At 53.3% G+C, this 26,484-nt stretch overlaps 2 protein-coding genes and 1 long non-coding RNA gene across 6 annotated transcripts in view; 1 reads left to right on the top strand and 2 right to left on the bottom strand.

Annotated features, from left to right (window-relative positions):
* The window catches only part of LOC146889580 (SCO-spondin), a 56,175-nt gene extending 44,037 nt beyond the window's left edge, over nucleotides 1-12,138 (bottom strand). Inside the window, exons 1-19 of the mRNA XM_087901751.1 lie at nucleotides 11,968-12,138; nucleotides 8,699-9,000; nucleotides 8,217-8,299; nucleotides 7,887-8,066; nucleotides 7,470-7,714; nucleotides 7,280-7,379; nucleotides 6,457-6,615; nucleotides 6,284-6,363; nucleotides 5,807-5,959; nucleotides 5,344-5,515; nucleotides 4,970-5,210; nucleotides 4,548-4,692; nucleotides 3,364-3,481; nucleotides 2,535-2,710; nucleotides 2,228-2,455; nucleotides 1,918-2,083; nucleotides 1,495-1,732; nucleotides 285-474; nucleotides 85-179 (exon numbers count right to left, since the gene is read on the bottom strand). Coding sequence (XP_087757877.1) covers nucleotides 85-179; nucleotides 285-474; nucleotides 1,495-1,732; nucleotides 1,918-2,083; nucleotides 2,228-2,455; nucleotides 2,535-2,710; nucleotides 3,364-3,481; nucleotides 4,548-4,692; nucleotides 4,970-5,210; nucleotides 5,344-5,515; nucleotides 5,807-5,959; nucleotides 6,284-6,363; nucleotides 6,457-6,615; nucleotides 7,280-7,379; nucleotides 7,470-7,714; nucleotides 7,887-8,066; nucleotides 8,217-8,299; nucleotides 8,699-9,000; nucleotides 11,968-12,138 — 3,242 coding nt within the window. The remainder of the gene's footprint in view (nucleotides 1-84; nucleotides 180-284; nucleotides 475-1,494; nucleotides 1,733-1,917; nucleotides 2,084-2,227; nucleotides 2,456-2,534; nucleotides 2,711-3,363; nucleotides 3,482-4,547; nucleotides 4,693-4,969; nucleotides 5,211-5,343; nucleotides 5,516-5,806; nucleotides 5,960-6,283; nucleotides 6,364-6,456; nucleotides 6,616-7,279; nucleotides 7,380-7,469; nucleotides 7,715-7,886; nucleotides 8,067-8,216; nucleotides 8,300-8,698; nucleotides 9,001-11,967) is intronic.
* On the top strand, nucleotides 11,389-19,720 carry Znf467 (zinc finger protein 467). 4 transcript variants are annotated; one of them, XM_087901659.1, is made up of 6 exons: nucleotides 11,389-12,157; nucleotides 13,658-13,777; nucleotides 14,036-14,110; nucleotides 14,708-14,821; nucleotides 15,427-15,540; nucleotides 17,889-19,720. In XM_087901659.1, exons 3-6 carry the CDS (start codon nucleotides 14,077-14,079, stop codon nucleotides 19,400-19,402), a joined length of 1,776 nt encoding a protein of 591 aa, XP_087757785.1. In that variant the 5' UTR covers nucleotides 11,389-12,157; nucleotides 13,658-13,777; nucleotides 14,036-14,076; the 3' UTR covers nucleotides 19,403-19,720. The 4 variants fall into 4 exon arrangements, with proteins under 4 accessions (XP_087757785.1, XP_087757784.1, XP_087757787.1 ...); XM_087901658.1 differs by lacking the exon at nucleotides 13,658-13,777; XM_087901661.1 differs by lacking the exons at nucleotides 11,389-12,157; nucleotides 13,658-13,777 and adding an exon at nucleotides 12,219-12,239.
* Nucleotides 19,721-23,012: 3,292 nt separating this feature from the next.
* On the bottom strand, nucleotides 23,013-24,552 carry LOC146889578 (uncharacterized). The gene is made up of 3 exons (XR_014999852.2): nucleotides 24,185-24,552; nucleotides 23,840-24,098; nucleotides 23,013-23,571 (listed from the first exon to the last, which is right to left on the bottom strand). It is a non-coding gene; the product is annotated as an uncharacterized LOC146889578 (long non-coding RNA).
* Nucleotides 24,553-26,484: the final 1,932 nt, after the last annotated feature.

Here is a 26,484-nt window from a genome sequence, read left to right as displayed (position 1 = left end):
CCCTTTTAGTGAAAAGAGGCATGATGTCTGGGGATTCAAGGGTCACAAGGTCGTAGGGTAACAGGTGATAGGAATTCTGCATACCAAATGTTGCAATCTTCCTGGATAGTAGCATTGGGTGGGTACCACTGTCCATTGTGACGGCAAGGACAAAGATCTGGAGGCACACAGTGCTTGTCCTGGGTGGAGGGTGGAAACACTGTTTTGGACATCGAGGGAGCAGAGCTGGGTCCTTGTATAGGGAGAGCACCTGGTTGTCCCATGGGTCCCCTTCCCAGCCTCACCAGCAACACGGTGCCAGGGGGACAGACACAGCCATCCGTACTTCCAGCCAGACAGGAATGGTTGGCCCTGGGACTGTCACAGGTGAGCAGGCAGGCACCAGGGGCATAGACGAGCTCCTGGGGGCAGAGTGCCTGCTGTGGAGGGCAGTGGTGGGCTGTGCAGTTCCAGAGGCCCCTCTCCTGGCAGATGCTGTAGAGGAGGGAAGATGGAAGAGCCAGGCCCAGCATGGGCTCATCTAGTTGCCCTAGGCCACAGTGAATCTCAGGAATCTAGATACTGAGGACCCCTGTAGGCATTTGGAAACCATAAAGCTTGGTAGGAACCCAGCCCTAATTCTAGAGACTAGAACAGCTCAGTTTCCAACACCCCAGCCTCCAGCACAGGAGGGCAGGCTATTCAGGAAGCCCACATGCCTGAGACCCACAATTCCCCTTCTGTCCAGCTCCAGTGGGGCTAGTCTCTGAACTCTAGAATGGCGCAGAGATACCGACTCCCCTAACGTGATGACTAATCTTGACTGTCAATTTGGTGACATGTAGAACCAGCTGGCAACAAGCCCCGGGGCCTATCCATAAGGATTTTCTAGATTGCGTTAATTGAAGGGTGAAGACCTTAATTAATTAATTAATTAATGGCACCATTCCACAGGCTGAGCTCCTGGGCTAAATAAAGAGGAGAAAGCAGGCCAAGCACCAGCATCCATTTCTCTCGCTGCTTCCTGGCTAAAGAGGCAATGTGGCCATGGTTACTGATGCCATGACGTCTCCACCATGAAGGACTGTGTTTCCTTGCAGTGAGGCAAAATAATCACTTCCTCCCTCAAGTTGTTTCCTGTCGGGTGTTTGGTCACAGAAACAAGGAAAGTGACTAAGACATTGACCACTTGTCCAAGTAGCAGAGGGGATCCACTGAGGGGCCCTGGAGCCTACCTCTGCCTCCTTAGGTGTAGACCTCATCTTTCCTTCTCTGTGACAAACTATCTACATATCTGAGCCTCACTTTCCTCATGTGGCTCCCACACTTTATTAGACTATAGCTAGGAAGTAAAACCAATGCAATAGGTAGTGGGCATGAAAGAGCTTCCTGAAGCTGAGAAACTATCAGCACCCTGCCATCCCTGCCTGGCAACCCACGGTGACCACATAGTAACACAGCCAGCCATTCTCTCAAAAGCCCTTCTTCTTTATGTCCGAAGGTGGTGGTTCTTACCAGTGGCTGCAGTCTTTCTTGGTGGCAGTGTTGCCAAAGGTGTAACGACGGCCTCCAAGCTGACAGGGGCACATGCTGGGGGGCACACATTGACCCTCAGGGTCCCACAGTAGTCCCGAGGGACAATTACAGCCAGCCACACAGCTGCCAAGCTCTTCACACTCTTCTGGCTCCCCACAATGATGACCACACACTGGGGCACACTCCTGGTACTCCTGGCCACTAGGACACAGGACAGCTGGACACAGGGAGACATGCAAATCAGAAGCTTAGCCACCCCTGTCTAGACCTCAAGTCTAGGTGCCTAGCGACAGTCTGGTAACGAAGCAGTTCCTGCCCCCTCCAACTTTCCCCAATTGGGGGTGACGCTGGGAGAAGGAGGTGAGGAGACCAGAGTAGGGCTGGCTGGGCTGAGAGACTCACGGCACAGCGACTCATTTCTCCAGAGCAGCAGGACACCCTCTTGGGCACAGCGGCGTGCATAGGCAGAGAGCACAGAGCACAGACAGTTCCTGCCAGGGGCACAGCCACACACAGCCTCCACGCACCGCAACCGGAACGGTTCTCTGTCTACTAGCCCATGGCACTCCTTTGGGCAAAAAGAAAAGGGGCAATTCTTTCTTCATGGATTCCATTCCCTTGGGAGTCCATTGCCGCCCCCCTGTACCCTTGACTCCTTCTTGCAGTTTGGATCCTTGATCTTACGGGCGGAGGAAGAGGGACATCCTAGTACCTGAAAGGTAGGGCCATGCAAGACGGCACAGGTTGCCTCTGCGAAAGTGAGGCGCTGGGAGTAAGTGCTGCAGGAGAACTGTGGGGTGTTATCCATCGAGGGGCACCTTTCATCGCCTGACACTTGGAACTTGCTAGCGAAGGCGGTGACGCTGGTCTCTATGTCTCCAGTCGGTGTCAGGAAGTCATCCTGCTGTTTCCAGGTAAAGGTGCCGCACAGACCCTGTACCTGAGCCACGGAAGACATATAAAAGTGAAACCCAGTCTTACTTAGCCTAACCCAGACACTGATTGGCCTTCTTGCATACCTGGTAGGCATAACGGGGCTCCAGGGAGATGTAGGCTGCAGGATCATCCACTCCCCAGAGAACCCAGGCCCCAGGCCAGCGCAATAGCAAGAAAGCAGAGGAGGCACGGGAAACGTTGAAGCCCTCAGCGCCAATCCAGGGCAAGCCTACATCCTGCCCGTCCACCAGCACAGCCCCTAGAACAGAGGCCTGGCCATGTGATAGGGAGCCTGTGGGAGGATGGGGTTGCAAGAGGGGAAAGATTTGGCAAGATGGGAGAGCATGCGTTGGGGTGGAGGGATGTGGGAACGACTCCAGTGACCCCTGGAGACCGCTTGTTCTGCCAGAGACCACCCTTCCATAGCTGAAGAACACACATCATGATGCAGTCTTGCACATCCCTCTGTTTGTGTGGTCAGTATGTGGGAGGAGCTGGGTGAAGAGAGTCAGCAGCAGGCCGGGGCGTGGCAGAGTTGGAGGGACAGTTGCTGACAGGGGCCAGCCTCAGCAGCTCACTGCAAGGCCTTTCCAACTCTTATAACCGTGTGCCTTGTGTTTACTTCTGAAGGCCAGCAGAAGCCGCTTGGAAAATGCCTTTGAGACAGTGTGTCTGCCCCCGAGATAGGAGCACGAGGCACTGTACGCAGTAAGTTCGGTCGTGGGAGTCTAGAAGGGATGGTGACTGAAATCCAAAGAGAGAGTGTGGAGGGCAGACGGGGTAGGCCTGAGTTTGTAGAGTAAGGACAGTGGGCAACAGGCCCATCCGGCACCCTAAAGAAGAAGACTGCAGAGACTCCCCAGGGAACAAAGGCCCTGCACAGCACAGCACAGGCGGCCGAGCTGACGCTACCTGAGTATCTGAGCTGAATATGGGTATTCCCCAGGAAGACAGAGAGGGCGTGCAGGCAGCTCCCAGTGTCACAGGCCCCATGCTCCAATGCGACCAGCAGCTGGCCTTTTACAGAGTCCTGGGGTAGACAAGGTGGTAGAGGTGTGTAGAGAAGCCACGAGGAAGCCTAAGTAGTGTGATAACCTCAGCTCCCACCCCACACAGGACTGACATGGGCAGACGGATGTGAGGGCATGTGAGGAGGTTTGTGTGACTGCATATTTGTGTGTGCATGTATGCATGCGCATGCATGTGTGTGTGTCTGTGTATACATTGGAAAGGGAAGAGCTCCATCTTTCCTCCCTATGGCTGTTCTCTATTTGTATACATACAGATATATGTGTACACATTTGTTGAATTTACATACACATACATGGCTGTGTGTCTGTGTGTGTGTGGTTTGTGTGCTGGTATGTAGCCTCCATCTCTGTGTGTATACCTCATGTATCTTTGACCAAGTGAGTGGGGAGACAGCTGCCCTGGATAATACAGTAGCTTGTTGACCCTGCACTCGCCTGATTTCCTCACTCCACTGTTGCCCAGGCAAGGAGGGGACAAGGACAAGTAAAGGAATCACAGTGGTCCAACATTAAAATTGAGAGATCACCGATGAGCCCTTGGAAGGACTGAGAAAACATGCTGTGTGCTGAATTCCACAGGTTTACTGGAGTGGGTCCCTTCTTTCTCTGCCTGTGATAAGCCCAGTGGTTTACATTTGTAAAAGGAACTATGAAGATGGGTTTAGTTCTGTGGCTTTAGATGGTTAGGGTGGCCAGTTAGGAGAGGTGGGGACTAGAGGGGATGGTGTGTGTGTGTGTGTGTGTGTGTGTGTGTGTGTGTGTGCGCGCGCACACGTGTGCGTGTGTGTGCGTGTGCGTGCGTGTGTGTGTGCATGTGTGTGTGCACGTGTGTGTGTGTACGTGTGTGTGTGTGTGCGTGTGCATGTGTGTGTGTGTGAGGTGCCAAGGCGGGGGAGGTATGCCGGCAGTCATTCTCCTGCTAGCACTGCTGCCCATATTTCCTTGCTAGGGACTGTATGTTTCACCTATTGCTTTAATTTTTTTACAATCCTCTCCCCTCAAAACTCCCCTGTGAGGGCCCCCACTCTAACAAAATCCTCTTCCTGAAATAGGCTCTCTGCTCACCTGCACCAAGCTGTAGTGGCAGCCTGGATTGCCCCGGAAGGAGAAGCTCCGCCCATCGAAAGTGAAGTAATGCCCGTCACCGCCCACTGCACACTCAGCAGGACACAGGGCCTGGGCACAGTGCCAGCGGCCATCCTGGCATACGCTAAGAGCATAGAGGGTGGGACAGCACACTGTGGCATCGGATTCATCTCAGAGTGTGGAGCTGGGCATGACCTACTCCCAGCTCAGTGGTTTTTTTTTTCCTTCCCGGCACACCCACCACCATTGGAACTGGACTATTAATCATGCCAGAAAATGTCACAGGTCACTGGGTGGGAAGCCCCATAATGCACTGCTTATTTGGAGTAGCAAATCTCAGAAACAGCATAAATAAAAGCATCAGAGAGAACTACGTGGCCCACCAGAGCCCAAAGACCCACCAAGGGTTGCACTGCTGGTTCACAGTGTCACCAGGGGCGTAGCGCAGGCGCCGGTGGTAGCAGGGGCAATGGGCAGCAGGCACACAGTGGGCACCATCCCAAAAGAGGCCGGCCGGGCACTCACAGCCACTCACACACTCTTTCCCACAAGACCCCTCTTCTCCTTGGGCTACTGCTGAGCAGCTGGGTGGGCAGGATGAGACACAATCAGAATAGAGCTGCCCCCCTGGACACAGGCGTTCTGTGGGAGCAAAAGTGTTCTGTGAAGGGCTGGCTGTGGAAATCCAGTAAGCCATGGGAGACAGCCAGGGGGCCCTCAGGAAACGGGTCACTCCAGGACCTTGATTGGCTTCAGGTGGGCAGACCCAGCATACCACAGAAGCCAGGCTTCCTCCAGTGCACATAGATGTGCTGTCTAGCACAGGCCTGGGCATAGTTGGCAAAGGTGGCACAAACAGCTTCCTGCTGTCCCTCTGGGTCCCTGCCTGCTCTGGCTCCAACACAGTAGGCAAAGAGGCAGGCCTCATGGTACTCATCTGGGGGAACCTGTAGGGAAAGGAAATCTTTAGCCAGTAAATGACCTTCCTCACCAACATCTTCTGCCCCCTCTTCCTTTACATCCCAACTTGAAACCAAACGTGGTAAGTGCTGGAAGGGGCCTCAACAGTGACAAGAACAGCCATCTTGTTCTCAGAGGTAAAGCCAAAGCCAAAGAAGGAGTGCCGTGACTTATGGCCCCATGCTACGGACGGCAGGACCAGATGACCCAGCTGGCACCTCTCTATCATTCATTAGTGTCTTCAGAACCCTCCCCTCCAGAGCTGGTCACCACCATACCTGGACATGACATTGCCAGAAAGGATCCTCCAGCAATTGGTGGCATATATCCTGGGCTTGAGCTTGAAGCTTGCCCATTTCCAAGCCTGTATGTGTACCTTGCAGGAGGCCCTCACAGCCCTGGGCTACCTCCACTGCATCCAGACACTCAGACTGAGGACAGAACCAGGCCAGGAGGCAGGGATGAAAGGTATTAGTCAGGAAAACAGGAACGTGATTGCTGCCTCACAGTTACCTCCACCGGCCTGCCCACCAGGTCTCCTTCTGGGCTGCAGATGGTAGCAAAGTGACAAGTCCAGCCCAGAGAAACAGGAGCCAGGGTCAGTCAGCCCAGACAGAGCTGCTCAGTGGCCACATCAGGGAGGCCCCTAGGGTGGTCACCACACAGTAATTGCTAGGCTCCCTATGGGACCTGGAGCCTGTGTCCACTTCCTGAGGACCCCAGCAAAATAGTGGGCAGGCAGGAAGCAGTCTCACCTCATAGCCAGGGAGCCTCCATGAATTCCCAAAGGTTGCAGCTAGCATAGCCAGGCCCCCTTCTGGCTTCACAAAGTCATCTGAGGAAGTTTGAGGCCAGTGCTAGACCTGGAATCCTTTGTGTACTCCCCCCGACCCCATCCACCAGCCATACCAAGCCACACCTTACATACCCTCTGGCCGGCCATTGTAAAGTCCACAGAGGCCCTGTGTCCGTCCCCAGAACTCGTGGTCCACGGAAATGGCAATGGAACTGGACCTGTCCAGTCTCACAACAACCCCCAGGCTCCCAGAGAGCACCAGCCAGTCTCCCTGCCACTGCAGGCTCATCCCTGGGAAGAGGACAGGGTCATTCAGTTATAAGGGCCGCACTCCCATCTCCCCACAGCAGGGCCTAAGCTGACTAGGGAAAGAATTCACACAAATTTACAAGCTCTGCACTGCTGTTTTTCTGAGAGTAGATTACAGCACACGCGCGCGCGCACACACACACACACACACACACTATATCCACACCCACATATACTATATACACATTCCACTCACAGTACATATACACATACCATACACATACCTTATACAGAGTTCACACTCTGTATAACCACAACACACCACAACACACAACATATACCATATACCTCACATACACACAGACCACACTTCTACATAGACAAAACATGCACATTACCTATACACTCTGCCCACCCAGCCATACCAAACAGACACATGCATACTTCACCCCAACCTCCTATCTCAGCCATGATGATGCTCACACGAGGCAGGTGGGGGAATTGAGGCTTAAGACAGTTAAACAGGGCGATTTGCCCAAGTCACAACTGAAGGCAGACCGAAGTGAGTGGGCCAGGCTTATGCCTTCCTGACTCTTAACTTTCAAGTTTCCCAACATTACTCGGGGGTCACAGCAGCTCCGCCCCAGCCTGACAGCCTGCCCTAAGGAGTGGGCAGACTACCCTAGAAGAGGGAAGGAGCCCTCACCATGAAGAAGTCGAGGCTTCCCGTCAGGCACTGGCTGCCCCTTCACAGAGACCTCTCCACCTTGGATCAACACCTCCTCAGAACCCATTATCACTCGAACCTGAGAGTGAGCGGTGGATCAGATGTGTGACTTCTCTCCCTACCACGTCCGTCCGGACCTTCCCTGGGGTCATCTCTCTCCCTTCCTCACCAGCCAACAGGGCCTAGACTGGGGACAGTGGACCCTAGGCCTGAGGTGCACAGCCCAGGTGGAATCCACAGCACCAGCTAGCAAGTAGGTACATTGCCCCAGGAAGTGGTAGTGACGCCCGTCAAAGGTACGGTAGTGGAAGCCGGACCAGGTGGAACAGACAGCCGAGAGACGCTGTCGCTGGCTCAAGAGCTGGGCTACGGCTGCTGTCAGGGGCTGCAGGAGGGCTTCAGAGGAAGCATTGCCTAAACAACATACATCATGTGTGAGTTCCTGGCACAGCAGGAGGTGTGACAGCCGAGTATGGTCCCTCTGAAGAGACCACAGGAGTAACCAGGGCTCGGTGGAAAGGCCCAGAACTCTTAAGGGTGACAGTCTGGATATGCCTGTCTCCAAGACTGGAGGCTACAGACCCACCTGGGCGATGCTGACCAGAACAGCTGAGGCACATCTGGGAGCTACTGTCCCACCAGCTTTGTCCCCAGGGTTGGGCACAGCATTCTTCCAGGCTTCCTGCTGAAGAATTAGCTGAGCCCGCTAGAGGTTGGCACTGCCGTGTGACAAAGCAGTGGTCTTTAGGGCTGGCTCCCGCAAGGGCTGTGGGAGAGAACGGGGCACACCCAGCCTGTCAAGCAGCTGGCCTGGAGAGCCCCACCAGACCTGCTGTGTCCTCAGGCAGCCTGTCACCTCTGCTGCATCACAGCCACTACCCCAGAGGTACTTCACCCCTCCAGTTCAGGTACTTACCATCAGTACAGTGAGGACCGCTCCATCCTGGACAGCAAGTCCTCACTGTCCGGTTCCAAGTGGCAGGCCGGGTTTCTGGGGGTCTACCCCCACCATACAGAAGGAAGCAGGGAAAGATGTTAATATTTAACCAGGTCCCACAAGGCAAGACCCAAGACCTTAGGTCTGGTCAACTACTCTGAGGGGTCCTATCAAGTAATCCTCACCTCCTGACCTTATTTTCTTCAAGTGGAAAGCAAGAATGAATGTTGGGAAACAGCCTGGGGCAGAAGGAATAAGTGTCCTACCTCCCCTTGCCATACAGTGTCCACCATGGGGCCCTCTCATCCACCCATACCATCTCTCTCCACCCTTCCTAGAGCCCAGTTTCCCAAATGCCTGCCGCACCAGTTCCTCACAGGTCCTCCCCCACTCTCAGGATATCCTGCCTCACTTTTTCCTTTCCTGCCCGGCAGACGGCCCAGGTTCTGACCCTCACTCACTTGTAGATAGCGCAGAGCCCAAGTGCTGGGGGCCTGGTAAGCCCCACGTGGCCACTCCAGGGCAGGTCCAGCCGCCAACCTAGGCGGATATAATGGTACAAACTGGTGCAGGGTACCAGGTCTTCCTGACGAGGAGTTACTTCCTCTTCCACATGGATGGTCTCTGTCTGCTCACACCACCGCCTGTCCAGGGATAGGGGTGCACAACTACCAACATTGTCCCCTCTGTCACCGAGAAGCTCTGTACTACGGATCCAAGCCCCCAAGGACTGCTGGGAGAGGTACTTGAAGCAAGGGGGAGGCTAAAGTGGGTTGAAGTGGTGGAAGAAGAGCCTGGCGTCCTGGAGGGTACCTAGGCATGGGCAGGGGAGAGAATCTTACTGGGGAAGTCCCATGAGCTGCTTACCCATTACTCAGAGCCCATAGCATCCCGGAGAGAAGGGCAGGAAGCAGCATGGCGCCCCACCCCAGGTCACCTTTGGGAGAACCTGAGGCTTGGACTTAGGCAGTTCTGCTGCTGGAGACTGGAGAGGATAGCACTGGTTCCCTGCCTCACACTGGGGTTTGATGCAACCTGAAGGTCAGTCTGTCCAGGACTCTTCACAAGGGGAGATTTGATTCCAGCTTCTTGCCGCTAGGTACCAGCTGCCCAGAACCAGATTGGGTCTACCTCCAGCATCCCTTCAGATGCCAACTCTCCCTGGAAACAGGCCCCATAACACCCCTTCCAGTGTGTGTGTGTGTGTGTGTGTGTGTGTGTGTGTGTGTGTGTGTGTGTGTGATGGGACAACAGCCAAACGTTTTGAGTCCCTAGTTTTCTACACTTTCAAGCACTATCACAAATTAATGTATGAGTGTGGTCAAACATGTTCCCTTTCTGGGCGTCTGCTTCCTTACCAATAAAAACTTCAGGGACTTCCCAGGGGTACAGAGACGGAACTTGATAAGCTCTTTGAACTTACAGGTGTGAAGATTTTTTCTGAGGGAGGGTCTTCCCAGCCTTCAAAACCTGCAGGCAGGGCTGGAGCAATGGCTTGGTGGTTTAGAACACTTGCTATTCTTGCAGAGGGCCAGGATTTGGTTCCCAGCTCCCACACAATGACTCACAACCATGCATAGCTCCAGTTCCAGGGGATCCAAAGCCTCTCCTGTAACAGGCACATGTGCAATAAACATACATATGTAGAGGCAGAACACACATAGAATAAACCACTGCCTTTGTAATGGTGTTCTCCGTGCTCTTTCCTTTCCCTGTTCCCTTTCAGGCCGGGTGCACAGAGAGAGAACAGAATGGCTGGAGCACCCAAGTATGTGGAGACAACCTGACAGAGTAAACCTTTTCCTCAGTGGGGTCGGGTTTTCTTTTTAGGATATTTGTACAAGGTGGTTGGGGCCAGTCGGTCACCTGAGGGGTTTCTGAGGGTCCCAAGGCAGTCAAAAGATTGAAAGGATCTAGGAAGATGGGAAGGAGAGAAGGGTGGAATAGGACTGGGCCTGCTCCCCCTTCCTCAGATTGGAGCTGAGTTGAGCCGGATGGAATAATCCCAGTGTCCGGTTCGGTTCAGAGGAGGCAGCTGCAGGCTCCACAGGCAAATCCTGGTTACATCCTGGTTACCAGAAGACCTCCAAGGCCACTGGGGCTGGAATGCGGCTGGATCTGAAACTCTGAACCCTTTCATTTCATAATGAAATGAGGTCCCACTGGGTATCCTGCACGGTCACCCCACCTGGTACATCACAGCCAGTCTGGGTATTCCTTCTTCCGGGTCTACTATTGGGTCTGGAACCAAAAGACCCCCAGTACAGCCAGTCCCTCCCATTGCTTTCAGATAGCTAGTGTTGGTGCCTGGGAGCTGAGCTGAGTCCTGGAAAGGGTCAGGGTTTGCATGGGCACAATGTCCCCCTAACCTCTCACACTCTCACCTGGCCACTGCTCCTTCATATCCTAAACACACGGATTGCAGTTCCCAAAGCCCATTCTTGCACACACAGAGAGACACACACTCCGCTCCCAAACAACCTGCAGTCAGTGAGCATCCAGGTATTAGAAAAGCCTTTCGCATCTTGAGTCCCAGGACCTCCTGATCCTTTCTGTCTCCATTGCTCCAGACCTCCTCACTCTAACTAGCTGCAAAAGTTGAGAACAGCCCTGCTTCATTCCTGTTAAGGCCCGCCTTGTGTCACTGGCTGTGTCCTGACTCTACAGGTGTCACCAATCCTTGTGACAGGGTGACATAGCTGGGGACCTTGTCCTGTTCACAAGGGTCATTCATTGGCCTCCTCTTCTCCGATTCTCTCCCAGCTCTGTTCTGCAACTTGGCTGACAGGGAAGCTTGGACTAGGGAGAAATATAAATTGGGCAAGCAGGAGGAAGTGGGAGCCCACGGGAATTTGCAGAAAGATCACAGGGCATGGAATAGCCTCTTGAATTTTAGTTTCAGGACGGGAGAGGGGTGATCTCCAGGAGCAGAGGTGGGTGGGTAAGGCCCAGGAGTATGTGCACCCATGAGCAAAGACGGAAGGTGTTAGAGGTCTGGGGAGAGGGAGTCAAACCAAAGATTTTCTGCCCTTGGACCCCCTCCCGAGCCTTCGCCCCGCCCTGCCCCGCCCATCCTCACCCCCTGCAACCTCTACTGCCCAGCCCTCTCTGTCGAGGAGAGAGGCTCAACTTCTCCCCATTTTCTACTTTGTGATCCCTCGCTCTCAGGCTGGTCCCTAGCCCTCAGCCCCCGTCTCGGATCCCGTTCTCCAGTCTGGGTGGATCCTGGTGGAGTTTCCCTAACCGACTCTCCCAGTCTCCGCTGGCCAGACAATCTCCCGTGGGACCGCGGCTATACCACATACTCGGCTGGCACTGTCGATTTTGAAGACAGCAATGCGTACACTACTCTCCTCCCCAAGAAGGCCCCCTCCTCTCCCAGCTTCCCCCAACTCTTCACCACCAGCACTCCTTTCGGCGCTCCACCTTTCCCCAGCTCCTCCCTCCTAGGCTGAGAGCACCCTCCCTCCTAGCCCGAGTGCCCTTCCTCCCTACCCTCCTCTTCTCCTTCTCTCCCCTCTTCCCTTCCCCGGTCCTAAGCTCCCACTTTCCATCTCACCCCTCCGGGCATCTTGCCTACAAACCGTCACCTGCACTTGAGCCTATTAGCGCACCCTTCCAAGAAGGGTCTCCTGAAGACCCCTGGCCCCTACCTCCTTAGCCTGGTAGCCCGGGGCAGAGCTCCTGCTTCCCAGGTTCCTCCCCCATCACCCACAACGCTGCCCCACACCCTCTCCCTCCGCGTCTTTCCTTCCCCTCCCCGCGAAGTTTCAGGGCTGTCAGTCCCGGAGTCTTTCGGGCAGCCCGCACCCAAGCTGTAGGCAGCGGGCGCCATTGTGCATACGGCCGCCCGGGACCGGAGGCCCGAGCGCCTGGGTCCCCGAAGCGGGCCACGGCACATAGCCACAGGAGCCCGCCAGGTAAGGACACTGGAGGTTCCCAGGCAGGCGTCTCCGCTCGCCACTCGAAAGGAGCTTGGCAGACGCAGCCGGCTCGCGGCAGGTGACAGCCCCGAGGGAAGGGGCGCGCAGGCAAGAGTGTGGGGGAGGGGCGAGGGTCAGAGGAAGGAGGGTCCAGGAGTGAGGGAGAGACTAGGGAACTGGAGGGGAGGGCAAGGACTGTGGGAGCGGCCCCGTGGGAGCAGGTGGGAAGGGGGAGGGAGGGACCTGCGTGGAGGATCCAGAGAAGGAGTAGGATTCCTCGGGATAGAGTGTAGGAGGGGTCCAGTGCGGAGGGGCAGGAGACGGGCGCAGGGGATGGGACCGCTCGGGAGCCAAGGACGCTGACAGGTGAGCCTAGTGCAGGGCAGAGGGCTGGGACCCGGAGTGACTCCCGGAGATCTAACGGGGACGGGGATTGGGTGGGGGAGTCTGGTCAGGAGGAAAACTCTGGAGAGGGTGAGAAGTCAGTAGGGAACAGAAACGGGCACGGGGGCCACCGAGAGGGGGGTGTGTTGGGAAGAAAGAGGGATGGGGAGGGGCAGAGCCAGGTAGTAGGTCCAGAAACCGAGAGGTTAGCTTGGATTCCCCTGGGGTGGGGGGCGTGAGACTGGAAGCAAGGGAGCAGACCGGGAGGGGGAGGGGAAGAACAAGGCTGGGACGGGGAGGGGAGGGAAGCGGAGCCGGAGCTTGCAGGGTAGGCAGAGGGGGAAGGGAGGCGGGGGCCGCTGAGGGGAAGGAGAGCTGCAGGAGGGAGGGAAGCAGAGGGGAGGATGGTGTGGGGGAGGGGGAGGGAACCGAGGAGAGGAAAGAAGGAAAAGAAACCCGAGTGGGGGAGGAGAGGGGAGGGGCAAACGGGTGGGGGAGAGCAGCTGAGACGGGGAGGGCGGGAGTTGGTGGGGGGGAGGAAGGAAAAGAGGAGGGGGAAGGAAGGGAGAGAGTGTGCAGCCCGGGAAGGGGGTGGTGCACCCAGAACTAGGCGGGCGGGCATAGGAGGAAGGGGGAGGGGAGCGCTGCCCAAGAGTGCTGGGGAGGGTCAAGGAAGGCGGTAGCTGCTGAGGGCCTATTCCAAGGGGGCCCCAAGGGGTTGACCCGGCGGGTGCGCGCAGGGGCGGAGCCAAGGGGGCGGGGCAGTAGGAGGAGTCCCAAAAGCCTGCCAGATTTGGTGGGGAGAGAGGGCGGAAGGCTGAGGGAGAGGGGAGGGGCAGAGGGAAGGCTGCCAGGGAGGGGGGAGGGGAGTCTGCTGAAGGAGGGGCAGAGAACCGGTTGGAGGAGGAGCAGGGAAGTGCAAAAATCGGGGAGTGTCCTGGCCTGGTGTGGGGGTGTCCTAGCCTAGTTAGTCCTATGGGGGTTGTGTGACTTTGAGGTAGGGGTTTAGGGAGAGGAGAGTCATTTATTACTCAGCAAGGACTCTGTTCAACACCACCCCCAGTCGCCCTAAAAATGACACTACACCCCTAAGGCTAGCTTCTGTTTCACTAGCTCCTGCCGTGATGGCTAGAGGTTCCACGTGAAGTTTCCCACTCCTCACCTTGGTCTCCCACCCTCTATCCAGAGAATTAAGCGGTCCCCATACTTCCCCAGGCAAAGACACAGTGGGTGGTGAGTGCCTGCTTGTGGCCTTGGGGAGGGTTCTAGAGATTTGACTGTAGGTGGGGTCAGGGGCTGATGTCTATAGCCAGCCAGCGTTTACAGAAGGCTCCATGTCATTGGGTACCCATCTTAAGAAGTCTCTGCTCCAGATGCAGTTTGCCCCGAGTTCCCTCACCTGTGCCTGGGACATCACTTTGGTGCTCTTGGGGATAGCCGAGACCTAGGTGAAGACTGACAGGAAGATTCTGAACAAGGCTGTCTTTTTAGGGTCTGTGACCTGATCACCTAGAAGAGCCACTCCTGGGGCCATGAGAGAGACCCTGGAGGCCCTGAACTCCTTGGGTGAGTGAGGACAAAGGAACCAGGAGGGTGGGGGTTGCTCCGCATACTTTGTATAAATGCAATCCTCAGGAGTTTACAACCCTGGGCCCTTGGGGGTCTGGAGAGGCAGATACCTTTTTAGGGAAGCATCATGGGTCTCTGTCCAGACCAGGATGGGTCTACCAGACTGTCTGTATTCATGGAATTCACAGAGCACTGGTAGCTAGAAGCAACAAAAAACTTACTACATTTACGTATTTGCTGTGTTTATCTTTATTACGTGCACATGTATGGATGTTAGGACAGCTTTCTGAGTTTGTTATGTCCCGCCATGTAGGCTTTGGAAACCAAGTGCAGATCCTTAGCTTGGTGGCAGTCAGCACTGGAATTTAGCTCTTTCTAGTTCAAAATATTCTATTTTTCTTTCCCCCCCTCCCCGCTCCGCCTCAATTAAAGGGGTTGAAGTTAATAACTGGCCAGGCTGCTGGGGAGCTTGGGCAGTCCTTTGTCCATGCAGACAAGAGATACGCTCCTTCCCGTGCCAGCTGGGAAAATGCCCATCTGATACCAGTTTAATACCAGAAGCTCCATTTGAACTCATCCCTCTGCTTATAACAGGATTCTCAGTGGGACAGCCAGAGATGGCTCCCCAAAGTGAGTCCAGCAATGGGTTCAGTAATGCCCAGGGGAAGATGTCATCTAGGGAAGAGCGTCCGCCGCAGTCGTGCTCAGGTAAGTGGGGACAGTGGAGGTCTTAGGAAAGAGGATCCTTTCTTCCACGAGTCATTTGTTAAGCACCTACTCTGTGCTGGACGCTATTCTGGACATTTGGAACTCCTTAGGCACTAAATAGACCTGGGTGCCTCCCTTCATGGAGTTTAATCTTAGAGGGGGCAGCAGTCAGCCAGCAAGAAATGTAAACACAGTAAAAGTTGTAAACGGCCTTAGAAGGTGGAAGGGGCGGGAGGAGGGCTAAGGCAAAGTGAGAGGAACCTGGGTGGCTGCAGGTGGGACGAGACAGCAATGCCTATGGCTAGATCTAACCTGTGTTGCCTTGGAAATGGGAGGCCTAACTGCTCAGGTCAAAGGTCTTTGCTTACTTTCACCTCTTCATAAAACACACAGTCCAGAATTTCCTCACGGTTGTGGCTCTTGTCCACCCTTAGTACCTGCCTTGGCCACTGGGAATTTGCCTTTGCAGGTATGGCATATGATAGAATTCTTTGGGGGGGCAGTGGAAGGATGGGGTGGGGATTCAGGCTTGCTTCCTAGTCCCAATGGGAACTGTCTTCTGTCTGATGTTTCGGCAGTCCTTGGAGTATCCTCTTCTCTTCCAGGGCATGAGACTCCTGGCCAGAAAGAAGCCATCCACAGAGAACAAGCTGAAGCTCCTTGCATGGGCAGCCAGGCTTGTGTCCCACAGAAGACTGAACCTGCAGGCTCTGTCCCAGGTGAGTCTTCATGATGCTCTAGAATCAGGCAAAGGGAAAAGGGACCAAGCAAGATCCAGAGCTTCTCTCAGAGATTGCTGTGCTCATCCAGGCCCTGTCCCCTCTCCTCTGTAGACTTTGAGAGCTCCAAAGGAGTTTCACATCTGGGGATAGCAGAATGGGAGCAGAGGGTACCAACAGGAAGTACATCTCACTTTAACCCACTTGTAGAAGTCCCAACTTCCCTCATCATGTCCCCCAGCTCATACACGCTATTGCTCTCTTGGATTTTAATCACCACAAACATACAGGGCGTTAATCAGCTTGTTCGCTGCCTCTATGCTGCATGCTCCTCTTCCCAAACCTCCGCTGATCTTCATGGGACCAAGGGTCCCAGTCTGTAGCCATTAGCTCATCTCTCCCATTCCCCAGGCAGTCTCTCCATGGCTCTACCCGTCACTTCTTCCATTCTTCACCACTTGCTTGAGCGACATCACTTACCTAACAAGGATGCATTTAGTGCCTGCTGCACAAAGGTGTCGAGTGTAGCGGGAAAAGATGGGGCATCTAGCTGCACAGACGTGGATTGCGCCCTTGCTCTGCACTGACCTGTTGAATGCTCTTGGATTGGGGGGGCAGTACTGTGTTCACTCCAGGGGTGGTTTGTTCGCCTATCATCAGGGTGACAGTAACTTCATGGCTGGTATGAAGCTTTATGACAGTGCATACACGCTGCCTCATCCATAGTTGGCCTCAAATAAATGGTTACCGAGCTGATTTTTGTCAGACACATAAAGACACTTTGTTATTGGACACAAAATTAGAATTCAAGATGTCTCCCATCCAGAAGCTAAGACGTGGCCGGGTTGCTATTACTATGAGGCAGAACAAATAATCAAAGCAACAATACATAGCCACAAGATTTTTAATTAAGCACAGAAGCTAATATTAAATGGTAATTGCTATAGGAATTTATGGTAAAGGATCCCTATGTGCCGGATGTGTCAAAGTGTTGCTTTGTATACTGCACTGTGAGAGAAGTGTGGATTTCAGCTGGTGGGTTGGGTGGGGGAGGGGCAGGCATTCTTGGATGAGAAAGGACTTCCAGGCTGGAAGCAGGAAAGGTGACGTGTGACAGGTTGGAGAGCAGCGAAGAAAGACAAAACCTCACACCTGGACAAGGAAACTGGGCAGGCGGGCGGGCGGGCGGGCGCTCTGCAACCAGAAGCCTGGAGAAGAGGGAGGTGACATAAGAGAGTAAGCAGACAGTGATTCGGAACCAGTGAGTTAGAAACCGGGAGTGAACACAATCCGTGTGTAATACGATCAAGGCTCAGGCTATGACAGGCTTTCAGGGCCAGGCAGCACTCAGATCATGTGGCTCACCCGCTCTCAGGCAAGAGTCACTGGGGCTGGTGGGGGTGGAGGCTTTAAAGGAAGAGACCGGATTCCTCAGCACGCGTGGATGCATTTTGTCAGAGTTCCCTAGGAACTTGAATCTGCCCTTGGGCTGAAGCGCCCCTTGAGGCCTGGAGCTCCCTCGTGCTTCTCCCAGCAGCTGAACACTGACCAGTTCCCCCAGCCAGCAAACACCAGTCTGTCACCTCCTCCTTTTCTAGGGCCTTGTTCCTGTAAGCTCCTGTAAGCTCCAGCCTCCTGTAAGCTTTCATAATGGGACTTCCCAGTCCAGTAGATCAGGAGGAAGGGAGCTGAGTAGTGGGTGCCAAAGGGAACGGAGCAGCGCAGGGAGCTTTTGAGAAGGCAGGAGTGTGTGTGTGTGTGTGTGGGGGGGTGCCCTGGTGCTTAGGGAAGAAGCAAAAGGGGAGGCACTCAGGTTCCCCGGGCCATCCTACCTCCTAAGGTTAAAGTTAGCTGGGGAGGAGGCCTTTGAAGGTCAGGTGTTTGGTTGTTACCAAGCTATAACCAGTTTGAAGGACACTGAGGAAGGGCGGCTGAACTGGGGATGAGAAACTACTTCCAGAAAACCTGCCAGCCAGGATGATGGGGGCAGCCTCTGGGTGATGGAAGCTCAGAGAAAGTTTGGGACAGAAGTGGGCAGCAGTCCAGTGGAGCAAGGGAAACGAGTCTACTAAGATTCAAGGAAAAGTTCCTGAGTGGGGGAACTGGCCACCCTGAGAGAAAGGCCCCAAGAGGGGCAGTGTTGGCCAGCAGCATTGGCTGAAGAGGGAACAGAAAGAGGATGAAAGAGGACTTTGGGGTTTACTGATTCTCAGGAACTTTGCATAGGGTACAAAGAGGAGCCAGACTGCAGGGAAATGAATATGACGAGCCTGCCTTCCTCATGAATGTGAGGAAATGAATGTGCCTGTGGATGGGCTTTCAAACAATTTTTTAAAATGATTTTTCAGGGGAGGAATGGATGATTCGGAAGGTGAAGGTTGAGGATGAGGATCAGGAGGCAGAGGAGGAGGTGGAATGGCCCCAGCATCTCTCCTTCCTTCCCAGTCCTTTTCCTGCTCCTGACTTGGGTCACCTGACTGTTGCATACAAGCTGGAACCGGGGACTCCAGGATCTCTAGGTGGGCTCGCGCTGTCAGGGTGGGCTCCCATCCCTGAGAAGCCTTATGGCTGCGAGGAATGTGAGCGGCGTTTCCGGGATCAGCTAACTCTGCGGCTGCATCAGAGGTTGCACAGGGGTGAGGGACCCTGTGCCTGCCCGGATTGTGGCCGCAGTTTCACGCAGCGCGCCCATATGCTGCTACACCAACGCAGTCACCGCGGCGAACGTCCCTTCCCTTGTTCTGAGTGCGATAAGCGGTTCAGTAAGAAGGCACACCTGACCCGCCACCTCCGCACACACACCGGCGAGCGGCCCTACCCTTGTGCTGAGTGCGGCAAACGCTTCAGCCAGAAGATCCACCTAGGTTCGCACCAGAAGACCCACACCGGAGAGCGGCCCTTTCCCTGCACCGAATGCGAGAAGCGTTTCCGCAAGAAGACACACCTGATCCGCCACCAGCGTATCCATACCGGCGAGAGGCCCTACCAATGCACCCAGTGCACACGCAGTTTCACACATAAGCAACACCTGGTGCGGCACCAGAGGGTGCACGATGCTGCTAGTCGCACCCGGTCCTCTACCGACGCTCCTGCCTCACCCCATTCTCCTGCCTCGTCCCCTCCTGGCCCTAAGCCTTTCGCTTGCTCCCACTGTGGCTTGAGCTTTGGCTGGAAAAAGAACCTCGCTACGCACCAGAGTTTGCATCTCACCGAGGGTCGCCCTTTTGGGTGCGATGAATGTGCACTGGGCGCCACCGTAGACCCCGCCGCCACGGAACCCTCAGCCTGCGCTCCCCACGCTCCTGACTGTGGCCCGGGTTCGGAACTTGCGACGCCCCAGCGCACCACCCCGGGTGAGCGCTCCTTCTTCTGCCCCGACTGCGGGCGCGGATTCGCTCACGGGCAGCACCTAGCCCGTCACCGGCGTGTACACACTGGGGAAAGGCCCTTCGCCTGTGCGCAATGTGGCCGCCGCTTTGGCTCGCGGCCCAATCTGGTCGCCCACTCCCGGGCCCACAGCGGTGCCAGACCTTTTGCCTGTGCGCAGTGTGGCCGCCGCTTCAGTCGCAAATCTCACCTAGGCCGCCACCAGGCAGTGCACACAGGCAGTCGCCCCCACGCTTGTGCTGTCTGCGCCCGCTGCTTCAGCTCCAAAACCAACCTGGTCCGCCACCAGGCAATCCATACCGGCTCCCGCCCCTTCTCCTGCCCGCAATGCGCCAAGAGTTTCAGCCGCAAGACCCATCTTGTGCGGCACCAACGTATCCATGGCGAAGTGACCCTCCCAACCTCGACCTCGAACCTCTCAGCTCCAGCCTGGCCCAATTCCTCTGAGGTTGTGCCACCTCCAATCTTCTTCTAAGCGAAGTTCAGACCCTCATTCTTCCTTTCCTAACAGATTTGGGAGACTCATGCCTGGAGACTTCGTGGGCTTTCAACACTCACACTTAGGTTTCTGCTGAAGTACCAGGAGACGTGCCATTGTCCTTTCCATAAAGTTGAGAAGTCCGAAAAGCATACTTAACTCTTGACAGCCGTGACAAGGAACATACAGAGATTTCCATGCACTGGAAATCGGGAGTTTCTGGGGATCAACTAGATCAACTGAGCAGGATATTTCTGTCTAAAGGGAAAGAATAGTTATGTATGCACTTGAAGTTCATTAAAGCTCAAATCTGAAGTTCCGGGACTGTTAACTGAACCAGGGGTGGGAAGCCAGACTGGTCTATTTACTGCCATCTCCAGCCACAGGGAAAGATCTTTCCTGCCACCCCAGGGAAGTTAAGCTTAACTAGCTGGTCTTCCCAACCAATATGTAATATGCCCAGATGCCAAACAACTACCCCGGTTCCCTGTGCCGGGCGTACCTGTGTGTGTGTGTGTGTGTGTGTGTGTGTGTGTGTGCACGCTGGCGCGCTCACAACTTTGACAGCTCAGAAGCTTGGCAGGAAGGAGTGAGGGCTAGGAGAGGCAGAGTGGGCAGGCTGCTTTGTGCCTGTTTCTCTGGGCCCAGCATTATCACTCTCCGTGCTGGGACTCTGTACTCTACCTGTTTGCAGCCCTTCGAGGGGCTTCAAGTGCCCCCATCTGTACCTGTCTTGGAGGTAGGAAAAGAGGCGGTACTTGAACAGGTACTTGAACAAGTCGTATAAGCTGTTCCTGTGTCACACTTTGCAGTGCTCCTGGTGAGGGGGGCTTGAGCCTGGAGTCCTGCAAGTGGGGCAGACAGAAGCACTGGGGCTGACTGGCTGGCCGTGAGGGGAGTAGCAGGGACGGGTGGGGGCATACGTTTGGAGAGAACGATTTTGGATTTGACCCCTCCTGCCTCATGGGGGACTTAGAAAGAATTGGTTGCTCTCCTAGAACTTCAGTTTCTCATTAAAATAAGAGTTGGTGTTGACCAGGGCTGAGCCCCCTTTCTATCCTGTTAACGGATGACTAACACCACCCCAGCAGCAGTCTCCTGGGTGCTAAGCACCGGGACTGATAGGGAGTCACTGTCGTGAGGATCCTTCCATCACCGCTTGCACGGGCGTCGGGTCTGCATTGCTGTTGCTGTGATAAAACACTGACCAAAAAGCACCCTGGGCAGGAAAAGGTTACCTGTCTTACCCGTTCATGGAGCAGTTCATCATTAAGGGAGGTCAAGGCAGGAACTGAAGCAGAGACCAAAGAGGAACACTGTGTTGGCCTGTTCTTATAATTTGTTGAGTTTGCTTTCCTAAAATGCCACCTAGGGGTGGCCCTCCCCATCAATTGTTAGTCAAGAAACTGCCCACAGACTTACCTTCGGGCCAGTCTGATGGAGGCATCTTCTCCATTAAGGTTCCCCCTTCCCAGATGACTCTAGCTGTGTCAAGTTGGCAACCAAACCAAAACCAAAACCAAACCGGCACAGTAGGCTGCTTGCTAAGAACCCAAAAGTCCAAGAATAGTCAAGGAGGCTGACAGAATGCCACTTCTAAAGTCATGCCTGAAGAAATGGCACAGGAAGCATGGGTGGGAGGCTGGATTGGAAGTAGAAGACTTAGATTCAGTCCAACCCAAGACCCAGAGAATGGCAGTGCTCAATATAAGGGAAGAGGAGCTGGGGGTGGCCTGAGAACCTGAAGGGTCCTTAGCACTCCGTGATTCATGAGTTCACATTGTCTAAGGGAATGGGGACAGCAGGTTTTAGACAGGGTGGAAACATAGCCATGTTTACAGTCCTGCACTTCAGAAGATGTTAGCTGCAGAAGGCCTGGCTGGAGATTTATGGGTCAGCCACCAGTCTGCCACACGATGGGGACCTTGGACCACAAATATTCAGAGGAGATGGCAAAGTGTTGAATTCAAGATGGTGCAGGCCTTGATAAGAGGGATGGTGGAACCAGTGGGCATGGCTTCTGCTTAGCCGCCTAGCTGACAACAGCCTTTCCCTGTGAAGTGTCCATGGGATACAGAGCAGATTTCTGCTAGGACAGCAGCCTTCTACCTGCCGAGTGTGACTTATAGAAAGTAGGCCATATTGGTACAGAGCTCAGGATAAGGTGGTCTGGGAAACATCAATGTTTCAAGGCATTTAAGTATTAGATGCACACCTTCCAAGGAGGTGAGTATGACCGTGAAGAGACCGTGGACTAAACTCTGGTATGGAGCACAAACAATCATGGGAAGGAACTGAGAGAAACCTGTAAGACTGGGCTGGGGAGAGGTACCCAGAATGGAAAGGAGGACTCAGAGGAGGTAGCAGGGATGCATGGACATCAGTTCCAGGATGAAAGAGCAACTAAAGGCTAGAGGAGGAGAGTACAAGAACCCAGGGTCCTAGGCAGTGATATGCAGCGTCCCAGTGGTTGGGTGAACTCCAATTGCAAAGGTAAGCCACAGAAGGGAAATCCCAGAGCAGGCATTAGAGAAAGGGACCTGGACACACGTGAGGGAGGAGTGGGATTCCACCGGGAAGCCTCTCTTGTTGTAAGGCTGAGGGCATGACTATGTGCAAGGTTTTATTTCCTGGCTAAGAATGAGTAGGTGACTGTTGATTAATGTGGGCGTGACCATAAAATAGCACTAGCTACTGGAATCCCCACCACTCTCCCAGTCCAAAACTGAGCTCAGCTTCTCCCTGACGCTGCCCAGCTGGCCTCTGCAGTGCTGAGCTTGTCGGGTTTGCCCAAAGGCGATTGCACGGACCTTTCGGCTCACACACGGCTTCCCCCGCTCTCCAAACATTCTGGGATTCTTGTGTAACAACAGCTTTTTGATCCTGATGAACACAACCGTGTGCCAGGCATTTCTGGGATTTCACATTCTCTTCAAGATTCGCCATCCAGCAAATCTTTGTCCTTTGAACTTGTTTGCAAATAGTTGAAAGTCATTTAGTGTCAAGCCCGGTGATCCAAAGACAAGCGCTCAAAAACAAGGGAGCGAGACTGATGGTGCAGGGCTGTCAGCCCAGCCACTGGGGCTGGGGCAGGGAAATCAGAAGGGCAAGGCTTACCCGGGCTACAGACTTACTGCAAGGTCAGCCTGGAGAACCCATGGGTACCTGGGGGTGACGGGGAGAGTGGGGACTGGGAAGAAGACTCAGCAGGGAAAGGTGCCCACTGCCATACCTGCACTTAATCCCAGGGACCCACGCGGCAGAAGGAGGGAACTGACTCCTGAAAGTTATCCAGTGACTCCTCACACGCGTGTTACGGCATGGGTATGTGTGTGCACACTAAGTAAAGAAAAAGAAATTTAAAAGGGAAAGTTGTGGGTTTGCAGCTTGGTGGCAGGGCACTTACTTGTCTGGCATGTGCAAGGCTCTATATTCAATTCCCATCCCTCCTCTGCCCAAGAGCTGAGTGAAAGGCTGGGGCTTTTGGCTTTGTTGCAAGGAGGAGCTATAGACTCAGGCGTTCTTTTTTTTTTTTTCATTTTTATTTATTTATTTATTAAAAATTTCCACCTCCTCCCCACCTTCCTTTTCCCTTCCCCTCCCCATCTCATCTCCCCTTCCCTCTCCAGTCCTAAGAGCAGTCAGGGTTCCCTGCTCCATGGGAAGTCCAAGGTCCTCCCCTCTCTATCCAGGTCTATAAAGGTGAATATCCAAACAAACCAGGCTCCCACAAAGTCAGTCCATGCAGTAGTGCCATTGTCCTTGGCTTCTCAATCCGCCTTCATTGCCAGCCACGTTCAGAGTGTCCATTTTGATCACATGCTCCATCACTCCCAGTCCAGCTGGCCTTGGTGAGCTCCCATTAGATCAGTCCTACTGTCTCAGTGGGTGGACGCACCCCTCGTGGTCCTGATTTCCTTGCTCATGTTCTCCCTCCTTCTGCTCCTCATTTGGACCTTGGGAGCTAAGTCCAGTGCTCCAATGTGGGTCTCTGTCTCTATCTCCATCCATCGCCAGATGAAGGTTCTATGGTGATATGCAAGATATTCATCTGTGTGGCTATGGGACAAGGCCAGTTCAGGCACCCTCAGAGGCATTCTTACTAAAATGAAGACACAGTCCTGTGTTTCTACAGGTGGGACCCCAGGTGGGAGCCATCCTTGGCACTGGTATTCAAAAACAAGAAGTAAAACACAAATTATATGTATGTATTTATGATTATTTCATCTATAATGGAATGTTTCATTAATTAGCCAAAATGCATTTAATCTCCTCCAAATCTTTTTTTTTTTAAAAAACCTAATTTATTATTGATTCTTTCAAAACTTCTAGTCTCCTCCAAATCTTGTTGCACAGAAAGATTCTTGTGAACAGATATGAAGCAGGAAGTGTGTAGTCCCTGTACGTAATACAGACATGTATAGATCGTCTCACCTGCCTGTGAGGATCTTGGAGTCTGGCTGGAGATGGAACATCAACATCCCACAAGCTCTGTGTGCTCCTGCTGTTGCCTCTTCATTTGGAGGAGGAGCCAGGGAAAGAGCTGGCATGTTGTTTTCAACAGAACTGCGGCCCTTGCGCTGCTTTGCCTTGGCAGCTGTTCAGATGCCCAGAATGCTGATTCTTTCTCTCTTCTTCCCTCGTTCCCTTTTACATGTCACCGTGCTCAGAAAACCAATCAGTGACCAAGAGACTGTTTGGCAAGGGCAGAACAACGTGAGTGGACTTTAGCAGCACCTACCCCAGGCTCTAGTGAAATATGCCAATCATGACCCCTACCATACAGGAATCTTGCTTGTGTAGGAACCTCTGGTGTCTCCTTCCTCTGTCTGCAGGAATGGACGCGGAGAGCTGCTGGTCAGAGAGATCTGCCAAACGTGCCTGCGAATCTCAAGTCAGAGAGAGTCTAGGTGTGTCTCTGACCAGCTCAGACAAGCAGGTAGAGAGACTGGCATTTTAATCCTCTGAACTTGTAAATCCACCCAGCCCTGTGTAAACATTGTAGGAAACAGAGCACAAGCCCTCAATCTCATGAATTTGATTCTTCAGATGTAAGACAAGCTATGTCCCGTGGATGGCCCTTGATGCAGAGTGCTCTGAGAGACAGTAAAGAAATAAGAGTCATGGCCCCAGACTCAGGAACTTAAACCTGAGTGTGAAGAGAAAGCTGACGCTCCACAGCATGCCCATCATGTGTGGCTGTGCAGGCACAGGTATTGCATCCTGTTCCAGACCAAAGGGCAGAGGTAGGGCAGGGTGCAGGCTGGAGCAGTCAGGGTGTTTCTGGAGGGAAGTGTGCCCTGGGTAGGTTAAGGAGATGGCTAGGACTGCAAGCAGGAGGCAGAGGATGTTGGATCAACGCCACAACCGCATTTTATAGAGGCTTGGGCCACAGGAGGCCAGCTTTATATAACTCTAGCCAGTGATGAGAACTGGTTATCTTTCTCAGGGTCAGTTCAGAGAAATTCCACCTCTGCTGCAATGAGTGACGTCTGAGTTAGTGGACATTGTCTTAGGGTTTCTGTTGTTATGATGAAACGCCATGACCAAAGCAAGTTGGGGAGGAGAAGGTTCTTTGACTTACAATTCCAAGGCACTGTTCATCACCAAAGGAAGTCAGAACAGGAACTCAAACAAGGCAGGACCTTGGAGGCAGGAACTGATGTAGAGGTCATAAAAAGATGCTGCTTACTGGCTTGGTCTTCATAACTTACTCAGCCTACTTCTTATGGAACCCAGGACCACCAGCCCAGGGACTGTACCAACCACACTGCACTGGACCCTCCTCTATTGATCACTAAGAAAATGCCTTATCACTGGGCTTTGATTCTACTGCATGTACTGGCTTTTTGGGAGCCTAGTCTATTTGGATGCTCATCTTCCTAGACCTGGATGGAGCAGGGAGGGCCTTGGACTTCTCACAGGGCAGGGCATCCCAACTTCTCTTAGGACTGGAGAGGAAGGGGGGAGGGAGAGTGGGGGGAGAGGGAGGGAAATGGGAGGAGGGGAGAAAGTGGACATTTTTAATAAATAAATAAATTTTAAAAAATAGAAAATGCCTTACATCCAGATCTTATGGAGGCATTGTCTCCACTAATTAAGAAAATGCCTCCATAAGATCCAGCTGTAAGGCATTTTCTCAATGGAGGCCCCTCCTCCCTGATGACTGCAGCTTGTATCGAGTTGATGTAAAACAAGACAGAACAGATATGGTACTAATTACTAACAGTTTCTCATTATATAAACATCATATCATACTCACATATATGCAGTCACTAGTGTTGACTGAGAAAGCTGAAACTCTGCCCATGGAGCTCCCGCTGATAACCGACATTGTGCTTCCTCTCTGAACTTGACCATCAGCACTTGCCTGGAAGTTGGAGTGTATAATATTTGCTCTTATTTCTCTTAGTAAAAAAATCTTCAAGGTCCATCCATATGGTAGTAGGCACCAGAATTCCTCTTTTTAATTCCTTTTCTTTAAAAAAAATTGAATGAATTGTGTGTGTATGCACATCTATGCATGTGTGTGTGTGTTTGTGTGTGTGTGTGTGTGTGTGTGTGCCACAACACACATATGGAGGTGAGAGGACAAATTGAAGGAGTTCGTTCTTTCCTTCTGCCATGCAGGTCTTGAGTGTCACACAGCAAGTACCTTAACCCAATGGGTCATTGGGTCATCTTTCAGACACAGCATTCCTTTATTTTTATATTTTTTTATCTTAGTCTTTTTTATTTTTTTTTAATTTTTATGATTTATTTATCTTTTTTATTTTATGTGCATTGGAGCAAAGGTGTCAGGTCCCCTGGAACTGGATTTTCAGACAGCTGTGAGCTGCCATGTGGGTGCTGGGAATTGAACCCAGGTCCTCTGGAAAAGCAGTCAGTGCTCTTAACTGCTGAGCCATTTCCCCAGCCCCATATTTTAGTCTTTTAATATGGGTTTGAATTCAGTTTTCTTCCTCTTAAAGGCTAAATAATACTACACTGTGTGTTGTTTCTCTAGTCATCTCAATGGTGCAGGTTGCTTTTGCCTAATGGCTATTGTGAATGACGCTGTAGCCCCTTGCAGAAGCACA

This window comes from Myodes glareolus, chromosome 25 (assembly GCF_982192425.1).
Source record: "Myodes glareolus chromosome 25, mMyoGla1.1, whole genome shotgun sequence".
Classification (NCBI taxonomy): domain Eukaryota; kingdom Metazoa; phylum Chordata; class Mammalia; order Rodentia; family Cricetidae; genus Myodes; species Myodes glareolus.
This window is presented reverse-complemented; position numbering and strand designations above follow the sequence as displayed.